This window comes from Hemicordylus capensis, chromosome 3 (assembly GCF_027244095.1).
Source record: "Hemicordylus capensis ecotype Gifberg chromosome 3, rHemCap1.1.pri, whole genome shotgun sequence".
NCBI lineage: Eukaryota > Metazoa > Chordata > Lepidosauria > Squamata > Cordylidae > Hemicordylus > Hemicordylus capensis.
This window is the reverse complement of record NC_069659.1, coordinates 348739828-348763401: the sequence shown is the minus strand read 5'-3', so window position 1 is coordinate 348763401 and position 23574 is coordinate 348739828. Positions and strand designations below refer to the sequence as shown.

General features: G+C 48.7%; 1 protein-coding gene across 3 annotated transcripts in view; it reads right to left on the bottom strand.

Annotated features, from left to right (window-relative positions):
* Nucleotides 1–22889, bottom strand: part of CHRD (chordin) — a 64131-nt gene extending 41242 nt beyond the window's left edge. For 2 of the 3 annotated variants that reach the window (XM_053304374.1, XM_053304375.1), the window contains exons 1-5: nucleotides 22397–22889; nucleotides 18266–18369; nucleotides 14938–15064; nucleotides 3102–3248; nucleotides 410–527 (exon numbers count right to left, since the gene is read on the bottom strand). In XM_053304374.1, coding sequence (XP_053160349.1) covers nucleotides 410–527; nucleotides 3102–3248; nucleotides 14938–15064; nucleotides 18266–18369; nucleotides 22397–22550 — 650 coding nt within the window. In that variant the 5' untranslated portion in view covers nucleotides 22551–22889. Of the gene's footprint in view, nucleotides 1–409; nucleotides 528–3101; nucleotides 3249–7800; nucleotides 7847–14937; nucleotides 15065–18265; nucleotides 18370–22396 lie in introns of those variants that run through there. The other variant, XM_053304376.1, reaches the window with a different exon arrangement.
* Between the last annotated feature and the right edge of the window lie 685 nt (nucleotides 22890–23574).

Sequence of the window (23574 nt, the reverse complement as noted above, 5' to 3'; positions counted from 1 at the left end):
TCAGCTTCCTAAAAAAAATTGGGTTTTAATTTCTGGTTTATTTTTAAATTGTTAAATTGTTTTAAATTTTTTTGTATGTGTTTTAACTGTTTTTATGCTATTGTTAACCTCCCAGAGATGAAAGTTTGGGGCAGTGTACAAATTTGATAAAATAATAATAATAAAATAAATAATAGCTGGCCTTAAAAGGGCTTCCCATCCCGCCATCCCCTTTGTAAGTAGCAACAATGGGGTGGCCATTATGCTAATTGTGGTGAGGTCACCAGAAGAAGGTAGCTGCCATTTTGGTACCCAGAATGCCCCTGGGAAAGATGCTACACCACCACATAGGTTGTAAGGTGGAACCCACATGTTTTGATCCGAACCTGAACACTGACTTCAGAGTGTGCCAAGAATGAGACTCACCCACCTCTCATAATGGATGGAGAAAAGCAGGGAAGAGCGCACAAGAGTAAACCTGGCTTTCGCCACTGCGCTGGTCACAGGCATCCATGGCTCCAAACCCCCGGTCAGCAAAGCCACAAAATCTGGGGAGCAAAATGGGTCATTTATGTGATCCTGCAAAAGGTGCGAGCAATCAAGGATGCTCTGGATTCGCAAAAGAACAACCAAAAATGGAACCAACATGATCAAGTCAATTCTACAGGATCACCATTCCATAAGTGCTCTGTTAGCAATCTGGTGTACAGCACATTTCTGGTCAAACAGGTTTTCTAGGTTTCTGAAGAACAAGAACTTCAGAAACCTGCAAAACCTATGATCAGGGGGCCAAACTAGGGGGCCAGCATAGTGCAGTGGTTAGTGTGTTGGACTATGACCAGGAAGACCCGAGTTCAAATCCTCACTCAGTCATGAAACCTCACCAGGGCACTTTCCAGACCAGCTGCTCAACAGCAGCAAAATGCCTCCATTTAGGCAAGTCGCACTGAAAACGTAAACAGCAGGGGGAGCAGTCTTGTGGAAAATAACAACCCTAAAAAACAACAAATTCCTTACGCCGGATATATGATGTCCTAGCTCTCTATTGCAGCGATTAAATTTGAGACAAGGCATTGGCAATGTGAATGCCATCCTGCTGTCTGCGTAGGGACTGCAGTGTCACAACGCAGGAAGTGTGGAAGCACACTTCTGAGATCCGACGTGACCCCTGTTGCAGGATCTAATCTGGAAAGCGCCTAGATGACCCTGGGCCAGTCACTTTTCTTCCAGTCTAACCAACCTCTTAGGGTAGTTGTGAGGATAAACATAACCATGTACACTGTTCTGGGTTCTTTGGAGGAAAAGTGGGATATAAAGGTAAATGCATAAATAAATAATGTTGCCTGGATGGAACTCCTGATATCGTCGGCTTTTCCAAAAAGCAGCTCTGTGTCTATGTGCGCGCGTGTTTGAGCACTCACAAGCAATTTGGATCAGGGCCATGATGCAGGAGAGGGTTTTTTGCAGGTTTTGGTGAGGGTTTGTTTGGAAGTCTTGCCCTCAACAGTTAATATCCAAATTTTTGTGGGTGGATGGTTTAGGTGGATTTAAATCTGGGCCGTGGCACAGGACAAAGGATTAACCATGGCCAATCCAAACTAATTGTGCGCCCCCCCGCCCAGCTCATTTCTTGAAAAAAGAAAAGACATTGGGAGTTCCAGTCACAAAGCTCTTTCGTCACATTTAGCCCAAAGACATTAAATAAACTCTTCCCCCCCACCCGCCCCCCACAAAGATTGTGAGCTGTTTTGGGACAAGGAACCATTTTTTCATTCCTTTTGCGTTGAAAACCACTTTGAACACTTGTTTGGTTGCAAAGAGGCATATACATCTTTAAAGTAACTTAATAATACATATACTCACTGCAGGCAAAGGTGCCTCTACCATGCCATCTTCAACACTCTGAAAAACTATTATCTAGCGCCAGTCAAGGTGAACTACCTGACAGAAGGTTAAAGGTGGCCCCAGGGCCAGGCCAGTGTTAGGGATCACTGGGTGGCTGCTGAGGGCCCAGGGTCCAGCAAAGGACCCCCTGCTGATCCCTGAGGCCACCTCTGCACCCAGAGGCTCCACGAGGTCGTCTCTCAGGATCCTTCCAGGTAGGAAGAGGCCCACTGAGGGAAGTTTTCCAAGAGACTCCTGAAACCTGGATCCAGCTCTGCTAAGATGATGATGATGATTTATTTGATTTCTATACCGCCCTTCCAAAAATGGCTCAGGGCAGTTTACACAGAGAAATAATAAATAAATAAGATGGCTCCCTCTCCCCAAAGGGCTCACAATCTAAAAAGAAGCACAAGATAGACACCAGCAACAGTCACTGGAGGGATGCTGTGCTGGGGGTGGACAGGGCCAGTTACTCTCCCCCTGCTAAATAAAGAGAATCACCGCGGTAAAAGGTGCCTCTTTGCCAAGTTTGCAGGGGCTGCACTAAGATGCACAACTTTGGGATTATTTAAATATGCAGAGTTTCTCACTTTTATTTATTATTTGTATTTATTTAACATCTTTTTATACCTCCCAAAACTGGCTTCTCTGGGCATTTCCCCTACTTTGGCCACAGTTATGCTGTACTATTATTTACCATGGCTGGATGTTATATGTGAATTTGGTGCTGTTCCAGATCAACACAGGTCCAGACTGGAGACTCGGAGTACAAGGCTAAAACAAACAAACAAACAAACAAAATTCCGCCCTCGGGCAGTCCAAATTGGGTGCCAGGCTAGGTCCAGCAATCTGTATAGATTGTGCAATTTGAGTGCATTTGCCTAAATCCTCTTAGGCTGCATAATGTGTTCTGCTGTTTCCTTTTGCTATTTTGCATAATTTATTCTGGGTTTTGCTAGAGGGCCGGGGGGCGGGGGGCGGGCGGGCACTGAAGCCTCTCCCTCAACCACTGGCAGAAATCTTCTTCAGCCGCTTTTCTGGTTTCTGAGATTTCAGCAGGCATAGGGCACACACTTTCAGGGAGATCTGCGCAGCCATAAGGACTTGAAACTTGTGTGCAAGTGTGTGTTTTAAAACTGAAGCCAAGAGACACACAAAAAGCCAGATTCTGCATGCCCCCTTCAGCATCTGATGTTTATTCCCCCGCTCCTGCTGATGCACAGCCCTGCCCATACCTGTGCGGCTTTCATCCCGAGCCAAATCTTCCACGCTGAGATAGGCGCGGTCGTTGTAGTTCCTGTGCAAGTCATCTTCCTTATCCTGGAAATACTCCAAGTTGTCAAACAGCGGCTCAGGTCTCTTCTCAGGGATGCTGGGAGTGGCTGCAAGATGAATAACACAGAAGGAAAGAGTGTTTGCTTGCTCTTTTTGACAACACTGAATCAAGGTTATGTCACAGTGCCTCCCAATCAACCACAGAGACATTGGTCGTCGGTACTTAAAAGGGGTCTAGGCCTACAAGATCTGGGGTCCAGGCTCACACCCTCTTTTTGCTAATGAAACTTTTTCATGCTCGCTACAGCAGTGCTTCTCAAGCTTGAACCCCCAAAGGTTGCTAGACTAAAAGTCTCATCCTCCCTAGCCACAACGCCCTTCAGCTTGTTCTCCCTGGCCGTATGTGGCTTCCAAGAAGGGGAAGAGAGCACTGGATGTCTTTAGAGCAGGGGTCCCCAACTTTGGGTCCCCAGACACTGATGAACTACAAACTCCATCATCCCCAGCCTCCATGATCTCTGTATAAGCATCTTTAGTTTGCTCTCCCTAGAAATATTTGGCTTGAAAAACTGGAAGACAACACTGGATTTCTTTAGGACAGGGATTCCCACCCTTGGGTCCCCACTCAGATGTTGTTGGACTACAACTCCCACCACCCCCAGCCACAATGACCTTCATTGAAGCTAGGGATGATGGGAGATGTAGTCCCACAATGTCTGGGGACCCAAAGTTAGAAAATACCCCTGCTCTAGGCTGCAATGCCAGTCTCAATACATTCAGCTGACCCCACATTCCAGGTCTGACTCATCAGGCCCCATGAAGCCTGACCTCCAAACTAGCTCCTTCCTCTGTGCTGTTTGAGTTCTTTCTTTCTCTTGTCCTACCCCAACTGGATAAGCCACCTAATGGCGCAGCGGGGAAATGACTTGACTAGTAAGCCAGAGGTTGCTGGATCGAATCCCCGCTGATATGTTTCCCAGACTATGGGAAACACCTATATTGGGCAGCAGTGCTATAGGAAGATGCTGAAAAGCATCATCTCATACTGTGCAGGAAGAGGCAACGGTAACCCTCTCCTGTATTCTACCAAAGACAGCCACAGGGCTCTGTGGGCGCCAGGAGTCGACACCGACTCGACAGCACACTTTACTTTACTCCAACTTGTGTTCCTGTTGCAGAACCTGACCAGTGGCTTGTCTCTGGCTGCGTCCTCTGCATCTGCAGCCTGGCCTGCTTGTGACAGCTCTGAATCCCCAAAGATTCCTGAGATGGCCCTCAACCTCCCAGCTTGTCTCTGAACAGACCTGAGGCAGCCTGCCAGAGAACGTCTCATTATGCCTCTTTAGATTTAATTGTATTTAGACAATGCGTTCCCACACTAGCACTCAAAGTGCGATCCCTCCGTTTTAAAAAAAACCAAAATTGCAAGCTGTAAATGAAACCATTCCCTCGGAGGAGCGAGTTTTACAACATTCATGTAAACACTGAGAAGGCCCTGCTCTTCTAAGCCCTCACTTGCTTGACCTCCAGTAAGGATGGGAAATTGAGTCGGCCTTGTCTGAGAGCTATATTAGAAGAGCAACCATACTGCTTGCTTATGTGTCTGCCTGGATCATATCTAAAATGAGAGTGAGGGTTTTGTCACAATAAGGCCACAGGGAGTGAGGGGACACACACACACACACACACACACACACACACACACACACCTTTCCTGATGTACCATTGCAAGCACTTTTCAAACTCTGATACTGTAAGTGAGATGGGCTGAGGAGAAAAGCTCTTGAAGCAGAGGAGGACAGCAAGAAAAGGCAGGGGATGGGGAAGGTGTCCGCTGTCCTCATCTGTGCACCCCGTTTCATGTTACTATAGCACACACATACACACAAACACACACACACCCTTTAAAGACATCAACATGGGCACATCCGGGAATAAACAAACATGGCTGCTACTGTCATGTGTCACTCGGCTCGTAATTGATAGCGAATGTGGGCATTTACTTGCTAGATGTCCCTGGCAAAATGTGCAGAAACGGCATCTCCCAGCTTCACTAGTATACACAGAATCTAGTTAATTCTTCAAAACATGTCAGTGCCTCGTTGGCAATGAGATGCTGTGTGACAGAAATGTGACGATTTATGACATCCACATGTGAACATTCATGCTGTCCAAATGTGCGTGTCTTTTATAATCTCTTTCGGGAGGCAGGCCACAGGGCTCATTCGGCCTCCAGGAACACCAAAGACTTTTGTGCAATTAAATACGACAGGCAAATTCTTATCTTTCCACTGGGATTCCCTCGCATGCCATCGGACAAGACATCCGACTTGTAGAACTAGGCCTGTAAGGTCAACTTGCAGCAACTTTACTATGTCAAAACATAAAGGAAGCAGCAAGCCCTGCTAACGTGGCAAAGAGGCACCTTTTAACGTGGTGATTCTCTTTATTGAGCAGGGGGAGAGTAACTGGCCCTGTCCACCCCCAGAACATTACCTCCAGTGACTGTTGCTGGTGTCTACCTTGTTTCTTTTTTTATTATGAGCCCTTTGGGGACAGGGATCCATCTTATTTATTTGTTATTTCTCTGTGTAACCCACCCTGAGTCATTTTTGGAAGGGTGGTTTAGAAATTGAATAAATAATAATAAATAATAAGGTCTACTCTGCTGCCCCATTCCCACTGTTTTTCCACATCAAGGTCCCTACTTCAGTTTCCTTCTCCATCTGAACCCAGATTGGTTTCTACTAGAAGCGGGGCTTTCTCTGTGGTAGCACCTTCCTGTAAAAATACTCTCTCCAGAGAAGGCTGCCAAGTTCATTTTGTTGGATGAATTGCTAGGGCTTTTTTGGTGGGGGAAAAAAAATCAAATTGTATCACACACATGCTACTACTATGACAACAACGCTGACGAGGACGAATATCTATATACCGCTCTTCAACAAAATTCTCAAAGCAGTTTACATAGAAAACTAAATACATAAATAAGACGGCTATTCTTATTTATGAATATTTATGAATAAGATGGCTATACTATTTATACATTTTAGCTGTGCTGAAATTTCACTGAGCTGAATATTAAAAAAATAAATCAACATTTAGGCTGTAGATCTGGCTGTGGAAGCAGCCACACCCCCTGCTAACACGCAGCACATTGTTTCTTCTTCTTCTTTTGGCTGCACCACAATGAGGGCAGGGAGTATTGCTTCACTTTGATTTAGCTTTGTGATATCATCATGTAGCCACATTGGACAAAGCCAAGTCAGAGTGAAGGCAACACTTCCTGCCCTCGCTCTGGATGAAATATGTGGCATCACGATCATCACATAGCCGAATCTGACTGGCTATGTGGTATTCTCATAAAGTTAAATAAGAAGGTGGGGCAATGCTTCTTGTTCCAACTGTGGCATCACATAATGCCAAGAAGCAATAGGCAGTACAGCTAGAATGGTCAGAACTGCTGGTGGTGGAAAGATGGCCAAACATTTTACCCATCTGCAGACCCTTCTAGAAGAACTGCCCTCTCTGTAGTCTGTGAATAGTATAGTGAGGTTGGGAAAAGGGCTGTCTTGGCTCACAACATTTTTTACAGTGTATTTTAATTGTTTGTTGTTTTATAAATATTACACACTGTGTATTGTTGTTCAGCTAAAATTGTAGCTGCCTTGAGAGCTTTTTGGATCATATTGGTGTGACAAAAATATAATATAGTAGTTTTGAGTGCCTGGCGTTGCTTGGGCGTAAGGTGCGTGTTTCTCTTTGTTATTGCATCCATATCCATTTTTGGGCTATACCCGTTGTATATCCACCTGTCTGTCTGTGCGAGGTGGTTGTCAGGGATCCTGGGTACCCTACATTACTCGTAGGGTCCTAGGCAGTCACTGTGCCAAGTTTGGTGCCAACAGCTCAAAGGGCACGGGAACGCATAGGGAACAGACAGACAGGCATTCAATTTTATATAGATAGATAAAACACCCATTTTCAGAAGAACAGGTGCCTACACAGAAATTGCTTTTATAGAAGCAACTACACAAGTCTTGCTTTTACTACTACTACTACTACTACTACTACTACGATGAATATTTATATACCGCTCTCCAACAAAATTCTCAAAGCGGTTTACATAGAAAAATAAATAATACATAAATAAGATGGTCCCCTGTCCCCAAAGGGCTCACAATCGAAAAAGAAACATAAGGTAGACAGCAGCAACAGCCACTGGAGGGATGCTGTGCTGGGGATGGAGAGGGCCAACCCTTTTAAGACTCACGTTGCCATGTTAGTGGCAACTGCACACATACCCATGCCAGAACAGACACACATGTGCCATTCATGCACGACAAATTATAGTCAGGATCCATGCAACTTCTTACACCAAAGTAACCCAGCGTGAGAGCCAGCGTGGTGTAGTGGTTAGAGTTATGGACTAGGACCGGGGAGACCTGAGTTCAAATCCCCATTCAGCCATGATACTAGCTGGGTGACTCTGGGCCAGTCACTTCTCTCTCAGGCTAGCCTACTTCACAGGGTTGTTGTGAGGAGAAACTTAAGTATGGAGTACACCGCTCTGGGCTCCTTGGAGGAAGAGCGGGATATTAAATGTAAGAAATAAACAAGCAAACCCCTGTGGGAAGGGGCCATTGCTCAGCAGTGGAGTACCTGCTTTGCATACCGAAGGTTCCTGGTTCAATTCCCAGGATCTCCAGGTCGGGCTGGGAGAGGTCCTGCCTGAAACTCTGTAGAGCAGCTGCCAACACAGGGTCCGAATGCAAACTGCTCCCTGCACACAATTAGGGAAAGGGGAAGGACCAATGTGCAGACATCCTTATTGCCAGCCGGCAGAGGTGCTGTTGCTCAGCTTGCTTCTGCTTAGCTTAGCTTGCCGAAGGTCCCAGGCTTAATCCTCAGCATCGCCGGTTTGCGGGGCTGAGAAAAAAATCCTGCCTGAAGTCTGTAGAGTCCAAGGGAAAGAACCGTGGTATGCAAGGACAAGGCTGTGGAGTGGAACCAGGAACATAAATAGTTTTGTGGAACAGATATTATGCTCAGAGAGGAAAGCACAGACAGCTTTTCGGTGCTCTTGCTGCTGGCTGTTATTTTTAGCCCCGCCTCTACTCCAGGACGGGAATACAAGTAACTAAAGTCCCATTCAAAAGCTGGCCTGGATCAAGGAATGGGTTAACCAAAAAAACACAATACGAAGTCCTGGAGAGCTGCTGCCAGTCAGAGTAGACAAAACAGAGCTAGATGGACCAAGGGTCTGACTCAGTAGATGGCAGCTTCTTGTGTTCCTAATGAGGGAAGCTGCCCCAAAGAGGCTCACCAACGAATACACCTCTCTGCCCCCTGGCCTTGATCTGAATGCCAAAGGTCTTTTCCCCGCCTTCACATTGCATTGCCTGGATTGGTGACAATCCAGTAAAGGCCCCAATTTCTCAACTCAAATAGGGGTCTTACAAGATCAAGTGCCTCCCCCTTCTTCCATGTACAACCTGAGATACAAAACAGCTAATCTGAAAGCCAAACTACAAATTAAGTCCCATGCAAAGTCGGCTGCACCCTACATGATTTTTACTTAAATAGCATTTGTGGTGGCGGGGGGGGGGGGGTGTCCTCATCAAGATGAGGCATATGGGTATTGCGGGGGGGGGGAGTTATTTAACCCATTCCACTCATGCTGAAATTTCTTCATGCTGTGAAACAGCACTACAACTTCCTGACCAAAAATGCACCCAGAAACCTGCTATTAATCCTAGGGCAGAAGCTTCTATTGGTGCTGTTAAATACCCCCTCCCCATGCGCCTTGATCTCGATCCTACGCTCCCTCCCTCCCTCTCTCTCTCTCTCTTTCTCTCTCTCTCTCACACACACACACACTCCCGCAACAGCTATTTAACTTTTAAGGAAGCAACAATGCATGGCCAAATTATGGGTGTAACGTAATGTGTAGTCTGACCCTGAAGTTATTTAATCCAAGCCAGAGTAGCCCCATTGAAATCAATGGGACCATCTTGGCCGAAATCCAAGCATTCCACCTTAGCTGGGGTGAGGCTCAGCCAGCCCAGCTGGAAACAGCATTTGGCAGAGAATTTGTCTGCATGCTACTTGGGAGCGAGTCCATCAGAATCTGTTATTAGGTAATCGTTATTGGGACAAAGTTAATTGTGTTTGTGCAAAATCACTTAGGAACGAAGTATCAACAGGATAACTCCATCGAGGCGGGAGACGAGGCCACCGCCTGGGGTGACACAGCTTATTCAAAGCCCTCTGCTGCTTCCAGAAGGGACAGCTCCCCCAGGCAAATGGAGAGTGCCTCCCAGAATCCTGTCCACTTTAGCAGGGGATTCTGGGATGCACTCGTCATTTGCACAGAATGCCCTGTGCGAACCACTAGGCTAGCAAAAAAAATTTTAAAAAATGAAATGGCTTTGAGCAGCAATATAATCCACACCATGTTTCTGTCACGTTAACACGGAAGGGACCTCTTTCCCCTTTTTTCCAGTCCACCCTAGATACATATTTGCCCAGACCATCTTCCAGACTTCCTTGCCAACTTTGGAGGTATTGCCACCATTTTGAACAGAAACATTAAACAGACGCAAAACCCTGCTCCAGCCAAACAAAGGTCCCCTTTAGTCCACTGGTCGGTTTCCAGCAGTAGCCAGCCAGAAGCCTCCGGGAAACACACGAAGAAGAAATGAAGGCAACAGGAGCGCTCCCTCACAGGGGCTCTCTCTCTCTCTCTCTCTCTCTCTCTCTCTTTTTTAAGTGCAACCAGACACAAAACACGCACTTCCAAACCCAGAGGGCAGTTCCAAAGGAACATTTCGGCAGTACAGAAATTCATGTCATGCAAATGTTGTATTACGTTAGAGGATGTAATAAATGACTGATAACAATGGAAAAAGTGAAACGCGTAGTCCAGACTGCTCTTGAACCCGGATCCTGATCAAGCATGCTCATCTCACCCCCCGCCCAAGACGCTTCTGCAACTCCACTGCTATGCCCCACAGTCTTCAACAGTGAATATGGGTGAACATTCATTCTCTGCCATCAAGCTGTCAAATTAACATCTTTGGCAGCCTTTAGAAGAACTCTTAAGACACACCGGTTTAATCAAGACTTTGGCTAGTTAAAAATTGGTTTTATTGTGGTTATTGTGATTTTAACTGTGGATGGGTTTAATGTGATGATTTTACTGTTTTAATTTTTTGCAAACCACAGGAGACACAAATTTTGGGGGGTTATACAATTATTTGGGATTATATAATTTTTTGGGTTACATAACCGTACTTTGTAGTTTGGGCTCATTGTTAAATAAATAATTTAATAAGTAAGTAAGTAAGTAAGTAAGTAAATAAATAAATAAATTGTTGGCCTTCAAGAGAGCCCTAAAAACCTATTTGGTCTGACCTTCCAAGGTTTTTTAATTGTTCTTAAATGTTTTTAACTGGCTTTAAATGGTTTTAAACTTGTTTTTAGATTGTTTTAAGCTGTTTTAAATAGTTGTTTGTTATTGTTGTATACCACCCAGAGCCTTTGAAAAGGGTGGTATAGAAATATAATAAACAAACAAACAAACAAACAGTGTAAATAAGTCAAATAAATAAATGTCCAGTTCTGAGGATTTTCTCCCACTCTGTGTAGGCTTCTAAAAGTCACAGGATGCGACTCCAGGCAACAAAGTAAGTGTGCACGTAGGCAGAAAATGCACAGGTGTGTGTTGTAGCAGCATGTGCTATGTGTTCCATTTACACTCATGTACCACTGTGCCGTTCTGAATTTTCTTCTTCAAAATTCTTGCTCCCCTGTGGAGTTACTGCCCTCTTATCCTTGGGAGAAAGGGATGGGGAGACTGCAGTGTTCCCTGTAACAGGGATTCCCAGGTGTTGCTGATTTCAACTCCCATCATCCCCAGCTGCATTGGCCTTTGGCAGGGGATGATGGGAGTTGTAGTCAACAACATCTGGGGATCCCTGTTACAGGGGAAACTGGGGGAGAGACTTCTCTCCTTTCTTTGACTTTATGTGCTGGAATGCTGCAGTCACTAAGAGGAGGTTTGGGAATGGACAGGTGGGGGCAGGCTGGGGCAGGCTCAATCCAAAATTGGCTTGGGAATAAACTAAACTATTTTTTTGGGTGGGGGGGGGAGAAGTAGCTCAGATTATTTCCAAGTCAATCAGATTCATGCTGGGGAGAGCTCGCCCGTCACTCATTGCATGGTACTGTCTGAGATTTGAACACGGGGGCTGACATCCAGACTAAGTTTCTCAGTATTAGCACTCAAGAGGTACTCTAAGTAAATAAGTAAGTCACCTTAAGTGGCGCAGCAGGGAAATGCTTGACTAACAAGCAGAAGGTTGCCGGTTCGAATCCCCACTGGTACTATATCAGGCAGTAGTGATATAGGAAGATACTGAAAGGCATAATCTCATACTGCATGGGAGGAGGCAATGGTAAACTCCTCCTGTATTCTACCAAAGAAAACCACAGGGCTCGAAATCGACTTGATGGCACACTTTACTTACTTAGTTTACTCAGAAGTAATGAAGTGGCTGTCAGCCATTGCCTCCCATACCCAAAGTAGGAACCATGCTCCTATATCAATTAGCTTACAGCACGCAGTATCCTCAGGGAATCTCCCACTCAGGTACCAACCTCTGCTTAGCCTCTGAGATCAGACAAGAGCAGGTGTGTTCTGGATAGGATGTCCATAGACAAACTTTCTCCCTGGTTGCTACGAAAGACCCAAACAAATGGGGAATAGACTATACAGGGGAAGCAGACACTGTTCAGTGCACAAAGTCAACACACTGAATCCACAAAAGAGCAACACATGTCTCTTCCTTCAGATATCTTTCCCTCCTGTCTGCCATCCAAAAGGGGGTGGCACACACAGCCTCCTCACACAGTAGCTCTCAAATGAAAGTTTCTGCCACAAATGGGTGGGCGGGTCAGCAGACTGCTGGCCAGGGGTGTAGCAAGGTTGGAGTGGGCCCCGAGATGAGATTTTAAAATGGGCCCCCAGCCCCTCAAAGTCCAGGACCGCCACACACCCCAGGCCCCCAAGGATTTAAGTCTGATATTTCAAAATAAGTATGCTGCCTGGAAATACATTTCACTGAATACACACATGCACACATCACAATATATCGTGATATACACTGAATACTATATATCTGTGCTACTTTTAATGCCTAGAACACACTAGAAACACTAATTATTAAAATGGGCCCCTCGCTGCAGATTAGCAAAGGAGACTTTCAGCCATGCAGTGTGAGTCTATGTATGTTTTCTCAGAATTCTGAACAAATTCCGTAAATGGGGAGTCTTGTTACATGTCTCTGGGGGGCCCCTGGAGGCAGCGGGCCCCGAGACAACTGTCTCCCCTTGCCCAATTATAGTTACGCCCCTGCTGCTGGCAACGGATATTAGAAGAGAAGGGTGCTGCCTCAACGACTGTTAGAGGGAGAGCCAATATGGTGTGATATAATGGTGAGTGTTGTGACTAAAATGGAGGAAACCCAAGTTCAAATCCCACTTGGTCATGAAACTGGATGACCTTTTTGCCAGTCTAACCTACTGCACAGAGTTGGCATGAGGATAAAAGGCGGGAGGAAAGAGCCATACATGTTACCCTGAACTCCTTGGAGGAAGGGTGGGATATAAGAATACAAATCCTGAGAAGCGACTTTGGTATAGAATGTTGGCTCTTAGAGAATCTTGACTGTTCCTGTCTTTGTTTTTACAAGCAAGCTGCTAGTCCTCATGAGTCACAGCCAAAGTGGTATACAGGGTGCACAACTACAATGATTTGAAACTAGTATAAATCACACAACCTAAAGAAACCTGGGAATTGCCATCTCAATCTTTCTCCTGGCACAGAGGACCCCTACCCCGTTTTATGAAGGAAGTTAGGCTAGTCACCCAGGAAGTAGTGCAAGAGAGAGACCTAATTTTCACAGAGAAGTATGCACCAGGCTGCAAATGGGAAGCTCATCTCATGGAATGCTCCCCCACACCAACATATTTGTTTCCCCCCCATCTGGCCTATGGACCACAATAAATTCACAAACTCAGACTGACTGACTGACACAGAAATATTATCTGCATTTTTTTTTTTTTAAAAAAAATTACATTTTATATCCTGCTCTTCCTCCAAAGAGCCCAGAGGGGTGTACTACATACTTAAGTTTCTCTTTACAACAACCCTGTGAAGTAGGTTAGGCTGAGAAAGAAGTGACTGGCCCAGAGTCACCCAGCCAGTATCATGGCTGAATGGGGATTTGAATTCGGGTCTCCCTGGTCCTAGTCCAGCATTCTAACCACTACACCATGCTGGCTCCATTTATTTTATTTTTTTAAAGCATATCAGGAAGCAGTTTATTCCTGACATGCTAGTTTCCTATGTGCAGGGATTACTTGTGCATTTATTTGTTTTAATGTGGAGAAGCATTCAATAATGCAAGCCACCATCAGCAGTCTGAAATGGTACAGCCCAGACACAGGTGTGTCACCTCCACAAGGGCAGACTGTCCTCTGTGGAAACGGCCACATTCTCTGTCACTGTCATGGAAACTCACTAGGAAGGCCTACAGCTTCACCCGTTGGCAATGACGTATCGAGAACTGAGTGGACTTGCTCCAAGAACATGAGCTGCTCCTTGGCCACCAAGAAGAAGGGCCGCTGAGCCCCTGCTCCCCGGCTGCCTCTCCTCCCCCCGCACAACTCACCTGACACCCAGGGCCGGATTGAAGTTTTTGTGGGCCCTAGGCACTCTCATAATCTAAACATCTATCTGTAGGCAGTCATCTCTATCACCACCTAGAGAAGTATATATCAGGTGGTATATAAATATGATAGGAAGGAAGGAAGGAAGGAGAAAGAAAGAAAGAAAGAAAGAAAGAAAGAAAGAAAGAAAGAAAGAAAGAAAGAAAGAAAGAAAGAAAGACTGACTGTAGGCCCCCAAGATAGATCTACAGACAAATATTTGCATTGTGTACAATGTATAGAACCCAAATATGTCCCATGATATGTCAGAATGGGCAACCACAGAGCTGGATTATTAATTAAATAATAATAATAACAACAACAACAACAACAACAACAATAATAATAATAATAATAATAATAATAATAATAATAATAATTATTATTATTATTATTATTTATTCAATTTCTATACCGCCCTTCCAAAAATGGCTCAGGGCGGTTTACATAGAGAAATAACAAATAAATAAGATGGCTCCCTGCCCCCAAAGGGCTCGCAATCTAAAAGAAGTGTAAGACAGACACCAGCAACAGTCACTGGAGAGGTACTGTGCTGGGGGTGGATAGGGCCAGTTACTCTCCCCCTGCTAAATAAAGAGAATCACCACATTAAAAGGTGCCTCTTGACCCAGTTAGCAGGGGATTAGCCATTACTTCCTCACAAGACGCTGTATTTTGGGGGCCTAAAACACTTCCGTTGGCCCTTGGGAGCTCTGTAAGCCCTAGGCACTGTGCCCATTGGATCATCCAGCCCTCTTGCTGACCCTGCAGTGGAGGCTTAGTGGGGTCATGTGTGCTACGGCCAGCTTGCTAAGCGCTGCTGCCTGAGGTGCAGTATAATGACGTCATGGCCTGGCAAGAAGTGAGTGGCTGTGGCAGCAGCACCCCAAAAGAACAGACCACTGCAGCCAATGTCCGATGCCACTGCACTTTGAGAACCATTATCTTGGATGCACAGTTAGTTGACAACTCCTCCCCAAACACATCATGCAGGGCTGAGGGCTCTCCGCCACCCACAGACCTTACCTTTCAGACAGGTCCTACAACAGTGTCCTGGCAGGAGGACAGCATCATTGCACATGGGCGTGGGGCAGTCATGCTTAATGTTCTTACAGCTGACTTTGCCTGTTGGCTTCCCACGGCGATTCCTCTGCTGGGGAGGGAAGGGAGGAAGGAAGAATCTGCACAAAAGCAAGAGCTGCCACCAACAGTCATTAGGTCTCCAGGGAGATGCATCCTGACTCTTTGCTTTCTGTTGTGGAGCAAGCAGTAGTTTGCTTCCACATCCATACTGGACATCAGAGAATCTGCAATTGATGGCGTAGATGCCAGAGAACACTCACTTTTATTTTTTATATATATTAATGTTTCTAGACCTCATGACGGCAGAGAGAAGTTTCAAAAGTTGCATGCAGTGTCCATTTGGCATTGCAGCTGGGGATTATGGGAATTGTAGTCAACAACATCTGGGAATTCCTGTTACAGGGAACACTGCACCTCACTCCCTCTGGCGGCTTTCTGTCACTGGGGGAAAGAGTTTCTTGTTCTGCCAGGCTTTCGACATCTCTGCTGCGTGACACCCTTTCACCCTACGGAAACGATGTTGAATCTGTTTTTGCCTGCTGTGGTTTTAGATTGCTGAAATTGTGTTTTTATCTGCTGTTTTTATCTGGGGCTGTTTCTGTTGCATGATTGGTTTTATGTGATTTGCATGATTGTTTTTATTGCATTTTTATTTTCTCTCCTTGGCCGCTATGAGCATCTTATGTAAAATGGGAACATAGGGTTAATATAATGTAACATAAAACAACATGAAAGAGCAAGAATTTCCTGACCTTGAGGGAGCCACTTCCTGTTTCTCTGCATGAATTCTGGAAGCACGCCCAGAGCAGTGACTCATACAGAGACACAAATCAAGGCAGCCTGTGCCAGGGCAAGTCATTCTGCTGCATCACTGCTATTAGGAGCAGCTCCGTGCTCCAACCACACACGATACAGAGACGGGGCGAATTCTCACCCTCTAGGAAAATTTGATGGGAAGAAGGCCAAGCCAGAACAATGACTCATACAGAGATGCAGCAGACAACCCCCAGTGTGGGAAGATATTTTGGGCTTACAGAATCCTTTAATGTACCAATTGTAGCACACACCCTGTTCCCTCATGGCAGACCAGTGCTTCAGCACCCTGGGAATGTCTGGAGCAGACATGAAAGAGAGCCATTCAGTTTAAGGCATATTTATGCCCACAGAGGGTTTACACTGACAATACAGGTGTGAGAAATGGAAAAGCTCACTGGAGCACCTGCAGCTGTAAAGAGTTATAGTCTGCTGTAGAAAAACAAAACAAAACAGAGGCATCTTAAGGACTAACCCAGGCGTTCTCAAACTTGGGTCCCCGGATGTTGTTGGACTACAACACTCATGATCCCCAGCCACAATGGCAGGCATTGTGGCTGGGGATGATGAGAGTTGTAGTCCAACAACATTCCAAGTTTGAGAATCCATGCATGAAAAGATACACACAGTTTGATAGGCTTAGAAGTGTATGGGTAATACTTGGTGACATCACAAAAGCCATAGGACCTAGTAGGCTACAATTCCCTCTCTCCATGCCCTCTCTCCAGCTGTTACTCCCCGGCAACTGTCATCAGTCATTGGTTGTGGGGAGGAGTTCAGAGCCCCACCCTTCCCCAAACTAGCAGAAAGAGAATAAACTATGCCGCTTGAGTGAAGATAGAAAATGTGCTTGGTTGGGATCTTTTGTGCAGGTCACAGAAGTGGTGGAGTTTTGATCCCCCTACACACACACACTCTTTAGCTCTCTCGCTCTCTCTTTAAAAAGCAGAATACATTCAGCCTTGGGTACTGCACATTTGCCTTGTGCTGCCGAGGTAGATTACAGCACTCTCCCTGCTCCAAGTTCTTCGATGGCCTTCCTCCACTCGTGCAGCTCGCAAGGAGACGTTCTTCCTCCTTCCCCGTGACCCCTGCTCCATAACTCTCTGGCTCAACTCCCAATTCCTCGACTGACTCTTTCAAGCAAAATCTAGATGTCAGAACTGAGAAGCTGCCAAGGCTGTAATTAGGGGAAGGAGGGAGAGGATTCATTCCATATCCCAGCATTAGGAGTTTGTGCGTGGGTGTGTCTGCTGGTGGCATCCCCATTTGCGGATATCTTGTTGTTATAAAATATTAATCGGAAAAGATATGAGGCTTTGCTTGGAAATAGTGGTGTAGAGGGGAAAGGGGACAGAAGAGGGGAGGTCCATTTTTACCAAGTTCTCTCCCCCCACCTCCACTTTATGATTTCACTGCCAGGATAGGTTTTCTGTTATTGGGACACATCCTAGTCCGAGGTGCATGGGGGCAAGAAATGGGGCTGTAGCTCAGTGGAAGAGCATCTGCTTTGCATGCGGAAGGTCCCAGGCTCAGTCCCAGGTATCTCCAGGTAGGGCTGGGGAAATACCCTGCCCAGAACCTGGGAGAGCCACTGCCAGCCAGTGAAGGCAATGCGGAGCCAGATGGATCAAAGCACTGACTCAGCATAAGGCAGCTTCCCTTGTTCCTATAAGTCAGAGTTTCTTAACCTTGGGCCCCCAGATGTTGTTGGACTACAACTCCCATCATGCCCAGACATGGCCTTTGTGGCTGAGGATGATGGGAGTTGATATCCAACAACATCTGGGGGCCCAAGTTTAAAAAACCCTGCTATAAGTGATGGCAAGTGAGTGAATTTAAGTTGGTTTCTTGGGGCCTTGATGAATGACGATCTTATCTGCAGCATTCAGCTGTGCACCTCTGGTTCAGGAGTGGATAATGGGCTTACACAGAAACATAGAAAGCTGCCTTATACTGAGTCAGACCCTTGGTCCATCTAGCTCAGTATTGTCTACCCAGACTGGTAGTGGCTTCTCCAAGGTTGCAGGCAGGAGTTTCTCTCAGTCCTATCTGGAGATGCTGCCAGGGAGGGAACATGGGACCTTCTGCATGCAAGCATGAAGATGCTCTTCCCAGAGCAGCCTCATCCCCTAAGGGGAATCTCTTTCAATGCTCATGCAGATCGTCTCCCATTCATATGCAACCAGGGTGGACCCTGCTTAGCTAAAGGGACAAGTCATGCTTGCTGCCACAAGACCAGCTCTCCTCCTTTCCATGTAGCGGATCTCAACCTTGGGTGCTCAGAGGTTACTGGACTGCCACTCCTATCACTCACAGCCATTTGGCTATTGTGGCTGGGGATGATGGGAGCTGTAGCCCAACAATGCCGGGGACCTAATTTTGAGAAGCCTGCTCCACAGTTCTGCAGCAACCTCCTCCCACCCCAGCAACCACAGATCTCCAGACTTATACTTACTGGTTCGCAGGAGCACACCACACAGTGCATGATCCCGAAGGGGTCCCCCAGGTCAGGATGCCAGGTGTCCTCCAGGGCATAGAACCTGCCACCAAAAGAGCAGCCTGCAATGGAGAACAGCACCTTGAGAGTTCCTGCAAAGCGTCACACAAACAAGCCTCATACGGAGTCCAGTTATTGGTCTGTCCAGTCTGATACTGCCTGGCCCAACTGGCAGCAGCAGCAGTTTTCCGTGGCCACCAGAGGGCTCTTTTAGCTGGAGATACTAAGGACTAGAACTGGGGCAATTTAGACTACATGCGCCGCCACAAAGTCATGGTTGCAGGGGTGTAGCAAGGTGGGAGTGGGCCCAGAGACAAGATTTTAAAATGCCCCCCCCTCACTGAAGTGCAGCTTATGAAGTAAAGAAATCTTAAATGAGGCTGAATAGTGGTAACAAAAAGCATAGTAAAATTTATAGACCTATAACCTATGTGCCACAATAGAACATCATCCTAAATTGTTTTTTAAAAGGTTTTGTAAATTGTGGAGGATGCAAAGTCATTTCATGGTCCTAGAGAAAGACATGCTGTTCTGGTAGCTCCAGGTCTCAACACTCACATCCATTTCGGAGGATGAATACAACTGAAGGAAGCCCGGGCGGGTGCGCGGCTGGGGGAGTCAGTCATGTGACCTGCCTCTGGGAGTCAGTCATGTGACTTGCCCCCAAGGCCGCGGGCCCCCAGACAACTGTCTCCCCTTGCCCTATTATAGTTACGCCCCTGCATGGTTGCTCCCCCTCCCTGCAAAGTGTTCAGCCCACTTCCTGTGTATCTGCATACATTCTGGGTGTGCCCCGGAAAAGGAAGGAAGCCAACTAGCCCGGAGCAGTGATTCATACAGAGACACGAAGCAAGGCGGCCTCCTCCTCCAGGCCAGGCCATTATGCTGCAGCACCATATCTTTCTCTGTGCCCTGGTGATTCTTGCCAATACACTGCATTCAATCAAACTTTAATAAAAATGTATTGTTAATAAAATTTATTATCAGCCCCCTGGCTAAATTCACCCATCTTGGACTCCCAGCTCGGAGCATCTGTTCACACTCTATAACGCTGCCCTGCTTGCGGCTTTGCCTCCAGCAGGTCCAATCCTGATTGGGCCAAGGAAACTACTCTTTTGCTGTCCTCAGCTTACCCCAGCAGTCCGAAGCCCTTCTCTAAAAACCTTCCACATACAGCAGGAATTCTCAAAGGTGGGTCCCCAGTTGTTGCTCCCATCAGCCACAGCCGCTGGGCCACCGTGGATGATGGGAGTTGTAGTCCAACAACCTCCGAGGACCCAACTTTGAAAACGCCTGACATGCAGGGAGCCTCTGGTGGTCTACCAGTCTCCTCCTCCAGCCCTCTACATTTCTGCCGCCTCTCACAGTCATGCTCCCGAGTCTCCATTTGAATCAAGATTCACTTAATGTGTTTACCCTTCAAACTTCTTTCCAGGACCAGAAATCAGTCTTGGCTCATGTCCATTGGAGAGCCAACATGGTGTAGTGGTTAAAGTATTGGACTAGGACCAGGGAGACCCATAGAGTGGGCACAAAACCGGGTTGCCTGGTTCAGTTTGAGTCCGGACCGTGCTCGAACTGGACTAGGCATTATAGGTTTTGCCACCCCCCCGGTTTTGTCCAGGGGGGTTCGCAATTATTATTATTTTTTAATCGTGGATCCCACCAAACAGCTGGCATGGGGTGGGGGTGTTGACCTGATAACAAACCAAACCGGTTGGACATAGAACCTGTTTGCACATCCCTAGAGACCCGTTCAAATCCCTGTTCAGCTATGAAACTCACTGGGTGACTCTGGGCCAGCCAATTGTCTCTCAGCCTAGCCCACCTCACAGGGTTGTTCTGAGAATAAATATATAACTATGTACGCCGCTCTGGGCTCCTTGGAGGAAGAGCAGGATATACATGTGGGAAAATAAAATAAATAAAATAATAATAATAAAAAATAAAAACATGTCAGGAATGACAGACAGGCAGCTTTTGGCCACAAGCAGAGTACACTCCCCCCCCATTGATTAAATGCAGTCAGTGCATTTCTCCACATCTGGAATTAGAGTCAGAGCTTCCAGTTCCAGAGGGCGAGTCTTTTTCTAAGAATCCTTGGCACTTTCCTTGCCTTTTTCATATGATGTGCCACTTTTGCTACCTCACATCTCTCAAAAATTATCCGCTCCAAATCCCAGCCTGCCTCGTACCTCCTCTCCCCTCTCCCCCCACCCCCTTACCCTCACCCTGCCCACATGCGCATCCTGACGACACGCCTGTATTTAAAGAAAAGAAAGTATAAACACAAGGCAGCATGTGGGCAGAAGGTCTGGCATTTTACTGGGTAACAGAAGACGACAGGTCCAGGGGCATAGCTAGGGGAGCAGAGGCCCGTGTTCACTCCTCTCTCCAGTGGCCCCTTGGAGTGAGGGAGACAATGAAGCAGATAGGGAGGGGTAGAGCTGGGGGGCCCTCGGGAGCTGGGGGCCCCAGGTTCTTTCAACCCATCCGCTCAATTATTGCTACACCCCTGGACAGGTCTCTGCCCCCAAAGCGGTTACAAACTAGAATTTGACACTGGGGAGACAACAAAAGGAGGGAAACAAGATAATGCAGAAAGGAAGATGAGCTCCTTTCAGTTCCGCATCCCAGGGTTTCATGTCAGTAGCCCAGCCTGCATCCCCCTTGGCCCTCCTTTATTTAATTTCCAAAAATGAGAACTTCTAGGATTCACATCTGCTTGGAAGTCACTCGCCTCGTCCGGGGAATCCTCCTTCCTAATCTCAGCTTCATTAGAGCTGCTGCTGGCAATTCAGTGGGGAAGGAAAGGAATTATTCACAGACTCAGAGACCCACATCCCTCCCACCCAAAGCTAGACTCCACCTATGCTGAGCTAGACAGAGTCCTAGAACGGCAGCAGAGTGATGAGGGAGCAGATGTGAAGCCCACCTCACAGGAACACAGGAAGCTGCCTTATACCGAGTCAGACCCTTGGTCCATCCAACTGAGTATTGTCTGCACTGAACGGCAGCAACGCCACAGCACCCAAGTCTACACAACCAAAAATCGGGGGGGGGGGGTGGAGATAACCCTGGACATGGCACCATTGGGGCAATTGGGCCCAGACCAGCCTCCCCATCTGGTTGTGTTCCTTAGCAAGAAACTATGGGAGAGGGAAGCCCACTGGCCTGATTGGGGGGAAAGAGTGCTATGCAATCGTCTATAGCCTGGAGATTATCTGTGGGGTCCCACATTTGAACCCAGGACCAGCGCACAGCTAGGGAAATAACGAAGAAAACAGAGAGGGGTGGAGCTGGGGGGCCCTCAGGAGCTGGGGGGCCCTCAGGAGCTGGGGGGCCGGGTTTGTTGAACCCATCCGCTACTCAGTTATAGCGACATCCCAGCCGGGACCGACCATGCCGCTCGGAAGTGGCTGCAGGAGGAGGCTCGACAAAGAAAGAAGAAGTTTGTCCGCCGGAGTCCTGCCCTCCGGGCGTATGACTTTCGCGAACAAACTGCAGAAGCACGGGAAGAAAACTTGGTCCTTTTCGCGCCGGTGATCCTTTGCAGGCAGGGATCTTCCGCGGCCAGCGGCTGCCTCCTCCGGCAACACCTTGGCAGCATCGGGCCTCCAGCTCTGCCGCGGCACACGCGCCCCCTGGCACTGCCCGCACGCCCCCCTCCTAGCCAGCCTGCCTGCCTGTCCCAGCTGGCAGCGCGCTGCCTGCCCGCCCGTCAGGAGCTCTCGCCTGGCCAGCGGCAGCGGAGAAGTCACAGCGGGCCGCCCGGCGGCGCGGCCACGGGGGCAAAGGCGAGCGAGCTCCCGACGCATGCCCGCCCGCCCGCCCCCTCCCCGCGGCTGACACCCAGCCAAGCGAAGCCAAGGGATATCAATCTGTCAATGGGAACCAGATGGGAGAGACGCCGCCGCTGTCCGGGCAGCTGTGCCAAGCCGAGGCGCGGCGGGTGCGGGGTTCCTCTGCTAGATCCGCCCTTGACAAAAGAAAAGAGGACGGCTCGGAGCTGGGGGGCGGCGGCGGGGAGGGGAGGGGGAGTTCCTGCTGCTACACAGCCCAACCCGTGTCCCAGGGAGGGTCTCCTACCTGCTGCCCCCTTGGAGGGAAGAGGGTCCGATTCGGGCTGGATGGGCAAGAGGGGCTTCGGGGGACGGGAGGCTGCCAAGGCGCCCTGGCCCGGCCACGGTAGGGCGCGGGGCGGCAGCAGCAGCAGCAGGAGAGCCGCGCCCAGCAGGGTCATGGTGGTGGCGGTGGCGGCGAGCCGATCGCGGATCCCGGCGCGAGTCACTGTCCGCTCTGGCCAAACCCTGCGCCCCGGAGGGTTTTATAGGCTCCGGCATGGGCCAAGCGGAGCGGAGGGGGCATCTCCTTGAGCAAACAAAGGCGGCCGCATTGCAGCCCCAGCGGGGGGCACGCTCAGCACCGCCGCGGGAGGGGGGCGGAGGGACGGGGAGGCGGCAAGAGAGGCCTCCCCCCCGCCGCCCTCCGAGTCCTGGACGGGCGATCGGAAGCGCAGAAGGCGAGCTCGCTCCCGCCTTCCCTCCCTCCCGGCCGGGCTCCTCTCGCGGAGGGCGCCAGAAAGAGGACGGGACGGGACGAGGCACACGACGCCCGACGGCTCCTCGGCAGAAGAGCCGCCGCGGGAGGAAGCTCCGCCCGCGGTGGCGGCGCTGCGCGGGGCGGGCAGGGAACTCCGCGCGTTGCGGACGGAGCGGCTCCGCACTCAGGCTGGACGGAGCGGCTCCGACCCCCGCCCCCCGCTCATCCCAGTCCTCCCTCCGATGCCGGGAATTTCCTCCCGGAGGACCCCCAGCAAGGGAGGCTTCAGAGGGGGCAGGGGCATGCCCCCCCCATCTCTGCTTCAGAAATCTAATACGTGGGACCCATCTCGCCCACCCGTACATGCAATTGGCCCCTTCTGGGCAGCCACCCCGCCCCAGTTTCCTCCCCCCCCCCGGTGCCACCACTGACCCCAAGTCACTCCAGCCAGTCGGAGGCAGCGCCCCTCATTCTGCGCTCCCCCGTCCGACTCCCCGCCACAGGCCCTACCGATCGGTAACCCCCCCCCCCATGCGCCTCTGCCCCACCGTCCTTCTATATCCCCCCACAAGCACCCAGGATGGGGCACCCCACACACAGAGCACATCATCGTCACGCCACCACTACCGAGCCTGCCCCCCATCCTTCAACTTGCCAGGGTGATCCAAGGCTCGCAGCCGCGATATACCCGGTCTTAGAGAATCCCCATATTCGGCTCCGTCCCG